We start from the raw sequence: 14,333 nt of genomic DNA, 5'->3' as shown, positions 1-14,333 counted from the left end.
TGCATCATGTCAGGTAGAAACATGACCTGTCACTGTCCTTTTATAGAGATTAAGTGAGATTTAAGGAGATGAATATGGGTCCAAGTTGACAAGGGCTGGGTTGTTGGTAGTTTTATGTATCAATTTCACTGGGCCGTAGTTTCCAGGTATGTGGTCAAACACTTCTAGATGTTTCTAAGAGACTATTTCTTGTGCGAGATTAACATTTAAATCAGTGATACTCTGCAGAAGAGATAGGTACTATCCGTGGCTCACAGAGACTACTTTTTAGTTGGGGGAGACATATAACAAATGCTCAAAAAGTCAGCTAATAAAACTAATATGCAGGTAACTGAAACAGGGTGAGTGACGCTGTGTAAGTGTTGTTGATTCTGAGAGACAAATGTCAAGAAGGATCCAGTCACGTGAGCATCCAGGGAGGGAAGCATTCCAGGTGAAGGACACGGCACAAGGTTCTCTGAGCCAGATACAAGCTTGGTCTGCAAGAACAGCTAGGCTAGATGGCACAAATCTGGAAGGGAAAGCGGAAAGAAGGATCTAATAGGTAATAGGTAGACAGAGGAGCAACATGAATTGTTTGTGTTGCCTGGTCTTCAAGGAACTCAAAGCCCAGAGAGACACCTGAGAGTTAAATAAGACCCTTGAGATTTAAATAACTAACAGCACAAAATCCTTGACAATGGAGGGAGGGGAGAGGCGTGCAAAGGATTAGCTGACTATGGAGCATTATTAAAATAAGCCACATGACATGGGCCTTCAGAAGCTCCTTTTTAGATTTATCTTTTCCTAGATATCACAGAATTGTACAGTATGAGAGTTGCAAGAAAACTTCCTGCACATTCACTTGAGAAAGTAGATAATCGAAAGGGTTCAACATGCCCAAGCCTGTATTGTAATGGCATTAAGGCATAGCAGGGCCTTAGGAAAAGCAGAAATATACATAAGCATACTTGTGCTTTTGGGAAAGTGCTACTCAAAATTTAACGATTTAAATACAGACTTCGCCCTCCCTGAGTATAGCAACACTGCTCATCTCGGGCATCCTTGTTAGATCCAGGACTTGGCACAAAAGAGGTGCTCCATGGAGGCCTGAAGGATTAAAGAACAGGCCACCATTGGCTGGAGTTTGTGCCTCTCTCTGTAACTGAAGGATAAAGCTAAACAACTAGAAGATGTATCTTTTGTGCTGCTTGTCTTCTCTCACCTGCTTTGATTGATTCTCCTTTCTCAATGGACCCATATTTATGTTCTATTATCTCCCATCCACCTTGAGCAAGCAAAAACTCCCTTGGTTTAGCTTTTGGCTTACTCTCTGCTTTTTCCACCTTAAAATTTAGCTTTTACTTCAAACATTTGGTAGTAAGAATTTATTCTGTTATCATGGCATTTAGTTTTTTTATTGCCTACTCTGGAACATTGTGTGCATGGAGACCAAGGGAGGACAAAGGACTTTGAAAAACAAAGAGGGTAACCTTGTCAAGCCTTTGAAGGAATTCCCATCCAGCTGCTCTGACCTTGACACAGCAGATTAAGTGGCCCGTACCAGGTGATGCTAGTGGTAAAGAGCCTGCCAATGCAGGAGACATAAGAGACTCAGGTTACATCCCTGGGTTGGGAAGACGCCCTGGAGGAGGGCATGGCAACCCACTCCAGTATTCTTTCCTGGAGAATCCTTTGTACAGAAGAGCCTGGCAGGTTACTGTCCATAGGGTCACAAAGTCAGACGTGACTAAAGTGACTTAGCATGCACACACGCCTGCTAGATTATAACTATGCTTGTCAAAATTTTCACTCATCCATCTTCCAACTACATAAATTTCCCCACTCTAACTTCCAACACTTCTTTATATATGCTTGTGTATGCAAATTTGCTCATTTTCAATGAGATGGGGTAGGAAAAAAAGCAAGTATCCTTTTAAGGAGTGAGTGATAGTTGAGTGATCAATCACATTTTGCTTTGAATTAACTTTTCAAAACACATTGTAATGTTTTGCTACTTAAAAGGGATTTTCCTTGGTGGCTTTTAGATCTATTCACAATAGGACTCAATCTACCTTTGAAGGTAATTCTGCACCTGCCCCCTACCAGGTGAAATCATGTTTACTACTGTATCTCCTGCATCTAGCACAATGTCTGATGCATAGTTCTAGAAGAATCTGTGGATGAATGAATCAATGAGTTCCACCATGCCTAGAGCTGTATCAGATAGAGAAGTGCCTCTGCAGACTAATAATCAGCACTCCTTCAAATGAATATGTTTTCTAAGACATTATTAATTCCATATTATTGGAGAGGGGTGGGGTGCAGTGAGAGGAAGAGGGGAGAGGCAGCTAAGATATTTTTTATTTCACCTGAAAGTGCTATTTTCACACTTTAGCAGTAGCAGCAAGAGGGCCATATTCATTTGCTTGTGTGTAAGGTTTGACTAAGGACCATATTTCCAAATTATGCAGAGATGCTACACAACACCTGGAAGTTTGGTGCTCACACTATTTCCTCTGCCTAGATTGACTTCTCTCTTTTGTACCTGGTTGGTCTTTCCAGTATCAAACCAAATGTCACTTCTTTGTGGAGACCTTCCTCAACAATTCTGAGTCTACTGCCCTCCCCAGTAGAAAATTCCTCTTTGTTCTATGGCAGATTTCTCAAACTCTTTTGTCTTAATAGTCATCATGTCATATCATAATTTATGTGTCTATCTCCCCACTTAGAATGAGTGCTTAGAAGTTAAATAACCATATTACTCATATTTATGTTCCTTGATCTTAATATTGGGTTAGCCAAAAGTTCATTTGGATTTTTCTGTAAGATGTTATGGAAAACCCTGAAAGAACTTTTTGGCCAAACCAGTAGTTTTGCTTACTTGATACATGCTTGCAGGAATGAATAAATGGAAAGGAAGGAGGCAGTGGGGGAGGAAGGAAGGAAGGCAGAGATGAAGGATGGATCAGTTCAACATCTCCTGTGATGATTAGCTGAGAGCAGGGCTTTACAGCAGTTGGCATTGACAGGAAGGAGATAGGAGGCAATATTTTAGACTTTGGGGGACCACAGGCTATGCCACTGCCATGGGTAGGAGGTGGAAGAGGCACAGAAGTCTACTTCAGTGACAAAGGAAGGCTACTGGAAGGAGATAAATCTTGCCTTCAAAGCAACTATTGTTACTTCACAATTGTGCCTATCATCTGTCCAACTCAGAAGTAAAAGAACTTGCTTAATCCTTAATAAAGAACAAATGCTGATAGAGGAAACAAAGTAAGGTCTGCAGACTAGACAGCTACATGTCCATTATTTAACAAAACTCTGTTCCAAGGATCTTACAGTGCATAGTCTTGTTTATTCAAAACCACTGTCTAAGGGGAAAAGATAAGCCCTGCATAAATAAAGCCTGTAGTTTTGTGGGTTTTAATAACTCAACACTATTATTCTAGATAATGTGTTCTCTTAGTTACCTGCTGTATCACATTCCTAACTCCTTTATGCATGTCAATTTTGACAATTACGAACAGGGAAGGTAATAATCACTATAGAACCTGTGTTCTATAAATAGACTTTGATTTAACCACCATTGCTAATAATTCAGTTCAGTTCAGTCGCTCAGTCCTGTCCGACTCTTTGCGACCCCATGAACCATAGCACGCCAGGCTTCCCTGTCCATCACCAACTCCCGGAGTCCACCCAAACCCATGTCCATTGAGTTGGTGATGCCATCCAACCATTATTACTATTACTATTATTGCTAGTAATAGCTATCTTGAATAGGCTCATTTGTCATCATCATTTTCTATTTGATGAATACAATAAAAAAGACATGTACTAGGTGACAACCTTCAACAAAAACTAATCCATTTTGTTGCTCTCTAGAGTAATAATTATGTTTTCTGGATGTACTCTCTTTGGTGATGTTCCAAGGAATAGATTTTCTATGCACTAACCAATAAACCAATAAATATGGGACCCTAAACTGTGCACAGGATTGTTCTAGAATTTATGACACTTTGAGCAATATGAAATAATTATATTGCTCTATTATCAATGGAAGATATTGTATCTAAGAATGAGTGATTGAAGACTAACACAGCCAATACATTAAAGAAGTAACTCAAGAGGGGAACTTAATTAGCCAATACATTAAAGAAGTAACTCAAGAGGGGAACTTAATTATTTTGCATGTTTGTAAATTGTAGTTGTATTAAAGTGGGGGAAAATACCATATCTTTTTAAATCCCTAAGATTTGTATGTTTTCATATTTAGACTTCTGAAAAGAAGATAAATCATTTTAGAAATCAATGTCTGTGTCTGAAATTTGCTAGTGAAACCATTTTTTAATTTTATATTGACATTAAAACACTTTAACAGTAAAAAAAAAAAGTTAAGTCCTTTTATGTTTCAAAATACTTTCTCTAATATGTTGAGAAATACGAAGAATTTGTTTTCTGGGCCTTTAAATTAAATGGAAACAGTCAAATCTCAGTAAAGCTCTCAGGTTGCAGTATTTGTAATTCACCAATCAGGAAAAATTTTACTTACTAAGAAGAAAAGCTAAAATAATTTTCGTATTAAGATACACATATATTGGGAAATGTTTTGTTTCAGTGCAAACGTTACGTCTTGGTGAATAATTCCCGTTTGGGAGTTTTGATTTCAGTTTTCCCAATATGAGGAATAAATGCGACGACTGGCATGGAGGAGTGGGGAGGTGATTAGCGTATCTCATATCTAGCCTTCTATATATTTTCTTTGCGTGAGATGTTGTAGAGGAATTACCTGGAACTGATTAAGCCCCAGGAGAGAAGTGGGGGAAACGCTCCTTCGGGAGTTCTTCTCCGGGAGAACGCGAGCGCCCTCTAGACTATTTACGGACAGATTCTGGTGACGCAACCGCGGCCACTTCACCTCCACGGAGTGGGAGGGAAGGGGCCGGATTCCTCCCGGTGGGAGCACTATCTGAACCAAAGAAAGAGGCTGGCGACGGGAAGGAAGAACAGATCAAGCGTCGGAACAGTGGCCACAAGACAACCTAAAGCCTGTGCAGAGTTAGGTGCGCGTCACACACAGTTTCCCCGCCTACCTCCCCCCTACCCCATCCACCCGCCGCCGTGTGTCACCTTCCTGTTCGGAAGTCTTACTAGGTTGCTGGGACAGAACAGGGGGCGCCTGCTCCACCCACCAGGTATCCGGTTGGAAGAAAAGCCAGTCTCAACAACTTGATTCTCCCCGTTAAATGATAAGTTTAGCAGACCGTCTGTCTCCAAAGGCTGTACATTAGGGGAGGGGGAGGGGTGAGCACATCAGAGGAGGCCTTTCGGTTCCAACCACAAATCATATGGTTGTGCCTCTTCTCTATTCCACTTAGAGCCCTCTGACTTAAATTCCTCGTTCCTCCTGGAATGCGGGAAAGAGCGTCTTTGAGAGAAAATGAACCCTGTGCATGTGTTTTGAATTTTTTCTGCTCTGATTTGTGATGATAATCAGTCAGGTTACATTTCTTGTGTGTCTTGCTGGGGGTGTAATAAACCCAGGACACTGATAACTATAATTTTCTGGGTGATGTTGCAATGAAGGGAATAAAGTGGCCCAGTGGTGAACTTTGTAGCTTGTTCCCTTCCTGTATGGAAATTGCCTTTATATATAGTGGGGTTCATAACAAAGCTGGGACAGTCGCCTCTGAGTCATGCTCCCTTGTTATCCCAGCTTTCAGTCTTAAGGCACATAGCAGGGAGGCTACTGTAGCCATAACTAAGCTCTACCTCCAGCCTCCAGAAAGGAATCCCCAACCTTCATATCCTACGCAACCTGAAGAATGAAAGAGGAGGCTATAAAATCCCCTTTGAAAGGTTTGTCAGCTTTTATTACTATCATTTGGATGGAATGGATAGATCAAAGATGTTGCAGAAGATGTGGGGTTACTTGGCATGGGGAGGGCACAGAAAGTGAGTCTCTGGAAGTTTCTCAATGTTTAAAAAACAAACTGGCAGAAACTTTGGTGCAGTTTGGTGTTTCTGGGCATTCTTCAAATTTTGACTTTCTCAAAGGGGGAAGGAACCTCGTGGGAGCAGGCCCCAGGCTAGACTTGTTGAGGTGCAGCATGGGCTATGGGGGCACGGGCAATCATAGAGTCATGTTATATGATTAATCCATGGAAGAGGAAGCAGAAACAGGGCAGTTTCTGTGATTTGGAGTTTCCTAAAAACCTTGCTTTGGGTTGGAAGTGTCCCTTTCAGGCAGTAGTTAAGTGCTTTTTAAAGAGTCGGTGCTGAGCAAAATCTCCCAGCCAGTCTCCAGGATGTGTTGTTTTCTTCTGCCAGTTTCGGGCTGTTGTAACTGAACAAACCAAAAAGCAGCTGAAGCTACAGATCACATTCGGGCAAATGAGGTGGTTGTGCCTGCAAAACAAATTCCTACCCAAGACTAAAGAAAAACCCCTTCACAGGCTATTCTTGGTGTGACAGCTGGTATTTCGGAGTGTGTCCGATCCAGTAGGCAACTTTAAAATGGCAAGGCCGTTGGCAAGTAAGGGGTCATGGCAGGGCAGCCGCCGCAGACATCGCTGACCAGCGCCAGGCGCTCGACCCTGCGAACTTAATAGCTTGCAGCCCCCTCCCGGCTCCTGGCCCAGTCGCTATGCTCCTGGCTTCCCTGCCGGCGCTGGCGCGAGTCCTCGCACCGGCGGTCAAGCTGCAGCTCCCAGGCATCTCCGAGCGGCGGGGTTACTGAAAGGCACCGCACGGCGGTTCTGCAGCGCTCCTCTCCCTCCTTTGCTTTTTGGAGCGGAGGAGGCGCCCGGCCAATGTTTCAGGAGTCACAGTTACCAGGGACTCTAGAGAAAGAGCAAGGTGGTAAAACTCCAGGGTGTGCCCTGAATTAAACCGGAGGAGGGCTAGGGAAGACGAGTACAAACTAAGACTATGGGGTGCGACCTAGCGGAGTTTTCAGTTCGGGGAGCGGGAGAGGGAACCTTGGGAGTCGATGGTGCCCGCGGTGCCGGCTGCGCATCAATCCGGGGTCACGCCAGGTCGGTCCCCTAAGTTGCCACCTCCTCACGTGTTCTTAGCATGGTGGGGATTAAAAATGCAAGGGGAAAAATTACATGCGGAAAGGACAGAATGTTCCCAAAGATTACATTAGGAAAAAAAAAAAAAAGTGAAATGCAGATTTTTTTTTCCCCTTAGTGCAGAGACGAATTTTATTTCCGCCCCCTCCCCTCCACATTCCTGACCTCTCTCCCTCCCCCTTCCCTCTTTCTTTCCTTCCTTCCTCCTCTTCCAAGTTCTGGGATTTTTCAGCCTTGCTTGGCTTGGGCCAAAAGCACAAAAAAGGCGTTTTCGGAAGCGGCTCGGCCGTGCACAAGGGCCATTTGTTTGTTTTGGGACGCGGGGCAGGAAATCTTGCCCGGCCTGAGTCACGGCGGCTCCTTCAAGGAAACGTCAGTGTTCTCCTGTCGCCCCAGTCCTCTGCGCGCCCGGCCGCCGCTGCCCATGGGGGAGATGCAGGGAGCGCTGACCAGGGCCCGGCTCGAGTCCCTGCTTCGGCCCCGCCACAAAAAGAGGGCCGAGGCGCAGAAAAGGAGCGAGTCCTTCCTGCTGACTGGACTGGGTAAGCGCCGCTGCCGCCACGCGGGGACTTGCCTTGCGCACTCTTCCACTAGTTGCTCGGATCGGGAAAGAGGGGCTGGGTATCTGGGGCTGCACTGAGGATGGGACCAGGGAAGGAGGGCGGCGGGAGCCCGGGCACCACGCTGACTCTGAAGATAAGGGCTTGAGGGGCCGCCCTCCCCCGGCGCTGCCGCTCTGCGCCTGAGATAACTGTTGATGGTGCGCTGCACGCCCGGCGAGGGCTCGGGAGACTGCCTTGTGAATTACGGGAGAGGATCAGAGTCGGCGCCCGGGCAAGGGGTGAATCCTAACTGAGGGTTTGAAAAACCAGAGTGGGCACAGAGCCACCCAGATCGCCGCGCACGGGGCAGAAACCGCTCTGATTTCCTGATGTGCCGCGACTCTGATTTCCTCGCAAGGCGGAATAAATGAGAAAGGTGGAAAATTACCCCGGCTGCTCCCTCCCTCCGCCCCCTCCGCCTGCGTTTTTTCCCAGTCTCCGGCCCGGGAGCCAAGGGAGGCGGATAACGGTGCCCGGCCGGGCCCTCCCGGGGCGGTCCACGAGCCCCCCAACCCCTGCTCCCGGCTGGCCCTCTCGTCGGGGCGGAACCGCCCGCAGCCGACCGCTTTGCCGCCAGTCGAGCCGCGCGGCATCTGGGGGCGGGGCCGGGGGCGGGGCCGGACAGCTCTGCTTACTCGTTGTCACGTGGGTCCCGCCCCCGCGGCGGCACAACGCTTATAAAGCAGGAGACGTGGCCTGAGCGCAGTGTTGGCTGAGCCGGTCTCCCTTTTGTAACGACTCCCCGGGCTCTCTCTCTGGCGATGACGGTGAAAACCGAGGCTGCGAGAGACACCCTCACTTACTCCAGAATGAGAGGCATGGTAGCAATTCTCATCGGTGAGTGTAGGGATACGGCTGGACTTCTAGGTTATTTCTAGGTTACGCGAAGTGGAAGTTTTTGAATGCCCCGGATCAGATTAGTGTGTGTGGCGTTGGATGTTACAAAGCCTTTGTCTAAACGTTTCTCCTCTCTAATTCACAGCTTTTATGAAACAGAGAAGGATGGGCCTGAATGACTTTATTCAGAAGATTGCCAATAACTCCTATGCATGCAAACAGTAAGTTTCGGGGGAATTGGGGGAAATAAAAATAAGTAGTAAAGTTTCCATTTACCAGCAGTAAAGATATACTTCCCATTAATATATTGATCAGGAAGCCAAAGACTTTCCACGAGTGGGGATCCCTTTTCTCTTTAAATTCTAATTATTGAAGACATTTAAAATATTAAAATTAATTTGCTGGTTTGGCTTGCACTAGAGATGCAAGGTAAAATTTTCATGTTTTCCCCATTCACCTACTCTCTCCCTTAAGAACAACCCCTATCTCTGTGTTTAACTGGGTTTATTATTTTAGCTACTGTTTTCTTTAACAGTAATTGATTAGGGTGTTTTTAGTTTAAACGCTGAATCTTCCGGAGTTGAGCCAGAAATTCACTGTTGGTGTTGTCTGCCCCCTTGTGGCGAGTTAGGATGTTCTAAGTTGTTCCTTTCCTCTCTGCAGCCCTGAAGTTCAGTCCATTTTGAAAATCTCCCCACCTCAGGAGCCTGAGCTTATGAATGCCAACCCTTCTCCTCCAGTAAGTGTTCTCTGCTCGTGATACATCAATGGAGGGATCTTAGAAATGAGTCAGTTTCCCTACGTGGATGAATTAAAATAGCGTTTTAGTTAGTATCAAGGCAGGAATGCCTTGTTAGTTCATAGCAGACAACTGACATAAGCACTTAAGTATGAATCAGTGGAGCATTTTGAAAGACATATTTCATAAAAGTGTTACCTGCTAAGAACAGCACGATTGTGTATAATTTCCATACTCTGTTTTGCAATATGCACATGTATGGATGAAAGGTATTTTGAAATGTGTTTATAGATGTCTGGGGACCTGCCTAGACATTTGCAGATATCCCATCTCTTACATGGCCTGTACTTCACTCGCAATCTTCCTTTGAAGCAAGGAAAAGATTAAAGGAAGATCTTTTATTTTCCAGCCAAGTCCCTCTCAGCAAATCAACCTGGGCCCATCATCCAATCCTCATGCTAAACCGTCTGACTTTCACTTCTTGAAAGTAATTGGAAAAGGCAGTTTTGGAAAGGTAATTTCATGTCTGAAGCTTTCATTGTTTATAGTCTTTCATACGCTAATTTTACATTCTCCCTGGATGTGAACAGGAAAATGATTTTTAATTTAAATTTCAGGTTCTCCTGGCAAGACACAAAGCAGAAGAAGCATTCTATGCAGTTAAAGTTTTACAAAAGAAGGCAATCCTGAAAAAGAAGGAGGTATGAGCTGGGCTTAGAGATAAGACATTCACTAAACATTAAACTGGAATCTTGGCGCCAAGTTGAAATTTGCCACTAAATCCTCATTGTCCTTTTTCTAGGAAAAGCATATTATGTCGGAGCGGAATGTTCTCCTGAAGAACGTGAAACACCCTTTCCTGGTGGGCCTTCACTTCTCTTTCCAGACGGCCGACAAACTGTACTTCGTCCTAGACTATATTAACGGTGGAGAGGTGAGTGAAGGGGATGGGAACTGACCCCTCGGAGTCTGGGCATAGCCCACTTCATTTAATTTGAGAGGAAACTTTGTAAAAGATAGTTAGGAGAAAATTACCAGAATTAGCATTTCCCTTAACCTGCCAGCATTCAGATAGTTAATAGACTATTTAGGGCTGCTTCCTGCCATTGTCCTCTTTAGTTATATATATGTCAAGACTGATTCAATGCATTGTCCTCTGGCTTGGCAACCCAGGCTAACTCTGTTCTGTCTTCTACAGTTGTTCTACCATCTCCAGAGGGAGCGATGCTTCCTGGAACCACGGGCTCGATTCTATGCTGCTGAAATAGCCAGTGCCTTGGGTTACCTGCACTCTCTGAACATCGTTTATAGGTGAGTTGAAGAGCCCTTAAGGTGCCCTTCTGGTGTAAAGGAGACCATAGGCCAAGCTTTGACAGCACCTTAAAATAATTTGTGTTCAGGCATAATTTGTTCACCTAAAACCAAATCTCCAGCATGTGACTGGTCTTGACTCCCTTCCACTAGGCAACTAGCCAATATGGATTGTGCCTAATTCAGAATAGATTAACAGAACAAGGACTCCCTTTTAGATTTACTAACACAACTACAGTGAATATTAAGTGCTTCTAACAGCCCTAGCAATGATCTTTACAGGAATTACTCATGCAGTGAAATTAATTTATGTGACTACTTTTTTTTTTTTTTTAAACAGAGACTTAAAACCAGAGAATATTTTGCTAGATTCACAAGGACACATTGTCCTTACTGACTTTGGACTCTGCAAGGAGAACATTGAACACAATGGCACAACGTCCACCTTCTGCGGCACGCCCGAGGTAGGCACACTCTTGATTTGGTGCCTGGTCTACCCACTCCTCCAGGAAGAGATCATTGCACTAGTGCCTTTAACTACTGAAAGAGTATTCTTAGAAGTGTTCTAGTCCAGTTCAGTGCAAGTAAAATGCATTTACTCTTGGAGGCATAAGAAATTCCATAGCCTCATGTTGCTTTAATTAAAATGAGCTGTTGATAAGATCCATGGTCATAGAAGGTTTCTAAATTCTCAAGATAGCTGAGGGGTACCCACTAGCTTTCTAAATATCAGGACATATAAGTGGACGGTCAGCCTCAAAGGCATCAATTTTATCAGGAAGTAGTCTAGAGAAATATATCCTCCAAGTAGACCCAGTGTGTCTCAGCCCTTTGAAGGCGCACCCATGGTCTTGGCAGTGCCTGGTTTCAGGGGCTCTGAACTCTCTTTTCCTGGTCTTTCAGTATCTGGCGCCTGAGGTGCTTCATAAGCAGCCCTATGATAGAACCGTGGACTGGTGGTGCCTGGGGGCCGTCTTATATGAGATGCTGTATGGCCTGGTGAGTAGCCCATTGAGAATCGGGGAATATTGCCCTGGGTTGATACATTTCTCCCTCTAGATTCATCTGGGCACACAAACCCTTTTGCAGACTTGATCATCATGTCTCTCCCTTTATCAGTAAGCTTAACAAATGCTGATGTGACAGGCATATTGGTTAAATTATTGGTGTCTTAAGATAAACCCTTACCTGGTGGATTTTTCTAAGTTCACACTTTACTAGGTTTGACCACACTTAATGTATGTGAGAGTGAAAAACATGGCTTATTAGCATCTACTCCCACCCCCCATCAGGGTGGCAAAATACAGACACTGAAAAATCCAGGGCAAAGAAAACCTATCAAGTGATAGACTTTGTCAAATCCAGCTTCATGCATTACAGTCTGAGTCTTTACTGGTAATGAGTGCTCTCCAGAACTTCCAGTTGACTAGTGAGTAATCCTCCCCCTTCTTTCAGCCTCCCTTTTATAGCCGAAACACAGCTGAGATGTACGACAACATTCTGAACAAGCCCCTCCAGTTGAAGCCAAATATTACAAACTCTGCAAGACATGTCCTGGAAGGCCTCCTGCAGAAGGACAGGACAAAGAGGCTGGGTGCCAAGGATGACTTTGTGAGTCACTTTTCCTGTCCTCCTGGGCTGTCTGGGTAGAGCACTAGATCTCACTACCCTTCTTGAATTTTAGGCATCTAAATTCATGTTTCTTTCTCAACAGATGGAGATTAAGAATCATGTCTTCTTCTCCCTAATTAACTGGGAAGATCTCATTAATAAGAAGATTACTCCCCCTTTTAACCCAAATGTGGTGAGTAGCTCTCTTGGGCATGTATGGAAACCCAAGGGCTTCTCTTTTAAGGCAGAGTTGATGGCACTGGTGGGGGTGGGGGGCCCCCCAAGGAATAAATTGGCAGATATTTTATTCATAAACCATTATTTTACCCACAGAAAAAGTAGAACTTCTATCTCAATGAAGCTCACATAATTTTTCAACACATTTATAAATTAAAGTAGCAAAAGACAGACAGAAAACATGACCTTCATAGTTTAAACTTTACATGGCCTGTGGGTTTTGTGCTTGAAATGGTTTGTGATGGTCTCTATATAGCTCCTAAAGCTTGCACAAGAATTTCCCTGCCTTGTCTCCACTGTGAATTCTTGACATGGAGCATGTTTTGTTTTGTTTTCCTCTTCCTGCAACAGAGCGGACCCAGCGACCTGCGACACTTTGATCCTGAGTTCACTGAAGAGCCGGTCCCCAACTCCATCGGCCGGTCCCCGGACAGCCTCCTTCTCACAGCCAGCGTCAAGGAAGCGGCTGAGGCCTTCCTGGGCTTTTCCTATGCACCTCCCATGGACTCTTTCCTCTGAACGGTCTTAGGGTTGGTTGCAAAGGATTTTTTAGTTAACCTTTTGGCAGAGCTGCCAGCTGACAGGACATCTTAAAAGAGAATTTGCACATCCCTGGAAGCTTGCACATCTTGGCAGTCTTATTGCACACTGTTTGCTGGAAGCTTTTCGAAGAGCACATCCTCCTCAGTGAGCTTGTGAGATTTTCCTCTTTATTCTTCCTTCCAATGTGGTGCTATCTCTGAAATGAGCAGTAGAGGGCCGCCCGAGACAGATGCAGTGGTCTCATTGGCAGGCGGACGCTGTTTTGAGAAGGAGCTTCTGGAGGTCTGTCCGGGCCAGGATAACGAATCTTATGAAATGTGCCTTTTCTGATGAGATCGTGTTAGCTCCAAAGCTTTTCCTGTTGCCGAGTGTTTTCGTTCTCTGTTTCTCCTTGTGGACTCCCTGTGTGATCTGCCGTATGAGTGTGGTATGCTTGCTCACAGAAGGACTCAGTTATAGGCATCAATGTGACACTTGCAGGACACTACAACGTGGGACATTGTTTGTTTCTTCCATATTTGGAAGATAAATTTATGTGTAGACTGTTTTTTTTTTTTTGTAAGATATAGTTAATAACTAAAATTTATTGAAAATGGTCTTGCAATGACTTGTATCCAGATGCTTAAAGAAAGCATTGCTGCTACAAATATTTCTATTTTTAGAAAGGGTTTTTATGGACCAATGCCCCAGTTGTCAGTCAGAGCCTGGTGTTTTCATTGTTTAAAATGTCACCTATAAAATGGGCATTATTTATGTTGTGTTTTTTTTTTTTTTTTGCATTCCTGATAATTGTATGTATTGTATAAAGAAAGTCTGTACATTGGGTTATAACACTAGTATATTTAAACTTACAGGCTTATTTGTAATGTAAACCACCATTTTAATGTACTGTAATTAACATGGTTATAATATGTACAATTCTTTCTCCCCTCCCTACCACACACCTTTTCGTGTGTGTGATAAACCAACTTTGGTTTGCAATAAAACCTTGAAAAGTATTTACAGAAATTGTGTCCTGTGCATTATTTTATATATTTCAGTTCAGGGAACAATAGTAGATACATTTAAAATAAAAAACCAGGGAAATGCTGCTGTGATTGACAGTGACTCGCTTCCTCCAGAAGCATCAGCCTCTGACTCCAGAAAAGAATAGGGCAGTCTTAAAGTCTCTCTCTTTTTTTTTTTTTTCCGGGCCACACTGTGCGGTTTGCAGAATCTTAGTTCCCCAACTAGGGATCAAACTCGTGCTCCTGGCAGTGGAAACTCTTGAGTCCTAACCACTGGACCACCAGGGAATTCCCTAAAGCCAATTTCTATCTGGGGGCTTTACCAGCATTCTATGATGTCAGTCATTATCCCCAAATCTATCCAAACAAATCCTTGTCCATTTAACTGCCT

At 44.3% G+C, this 14,333-nt stretch overlaps 1 protein-coding gene across 4 annotated transcripts in view; it reads left to right on the top strand.

Moving 5' to 3' along the window:
* SGK1 (serum/glucocorticoid regulated kinase 1) overlaps positions 1 to 13,943 on the top strand; it is a 112,106-nt gene extending 98,163 nt beyond the window's left edge. Inside the window, exons 1-12 of one of the 4 annotated variants that reach the window (XM_027551617.1) lie at positions 5,013 to 5,838; positions 8,640 to 8,715; positions 9,158 to 9,233; positions 9,643 to 9,747; positions 9,851 to 9,934; positions 10,036 to 10,167; positions 10,432 to 10,544; positions 10,885 to 11,008; positions 11,448 to 11,543; positions 12,000 to 12,155; positions 12,259 to 12,348; positions 12,744 to 13,943. In XM_027551617.1, coding sequence (XP_027407418.1) covers positions 5,805 to 5,838; positions 8,640 to 8,715; positions 9,158 to 9,233; positions 9,643 to 9,747; positions 9,851 to 9,934; positions 10,036 to 10,167; positions 10,432 to 10,544; positions 10,885 to 11,008; positions 11,448 to 11,543; positions 12,000 to 12,155; positions 12,259 to 12,348; positions 12,744 to 12,911 — 1,254 coding nt within the window. In that variant the 5' untranslated portion in view covers positions 5,013 to 5,804 and the 3' untranslated portion in view covers positions 12,912 to 13,943. Of the gene's footprint in view, positions 1 to 5,012; positions 5,839 to 7,277; positions 7,598 to 8,348; positions 8,495 to 8,639; positions 8,716 to 9,157; positions 9,234 to 9,642; positions 9,748 to 9,850; positions 9,935 to 10,035; positions 10,168 to 10,431; positions 10,545 to 10,884; positions 11,009 to 11,447; positions 11,544 to 11,999; positions 12,156 to 12,258; positions 12,349 to 12,743 lie in introns of those variants that run through there. The other 3 variants (XM_027551615.1, XM_027551616.1, XM_027551614.1) reach the window with 3 other exon arrangements.
* Positions 13,944 to 14,333: the final 390 nt, after the last annotated feature.

This window comes from Bos indicus x Bos taurus, chromosome 9, assembly GCF_003369695.1.
Source record: "Bos indicus x Bos taurus breed Angus x Brahman F1 hybrid chromosome 9, Bos_hybrid_MaternalHap_v2.0, whole genome shotgun sequence".
Lineage (NCBI taxonomy): Eukaryota > Metazoa > Chordata > Mammalia > Artiodactyla > Bovidae > Bos > Bos indicus x Bos taurus.
Note: the sequence above shows the minus strand (reverse complement) of the source record. Positions and strands in the feature narration are given on the sequence as shown.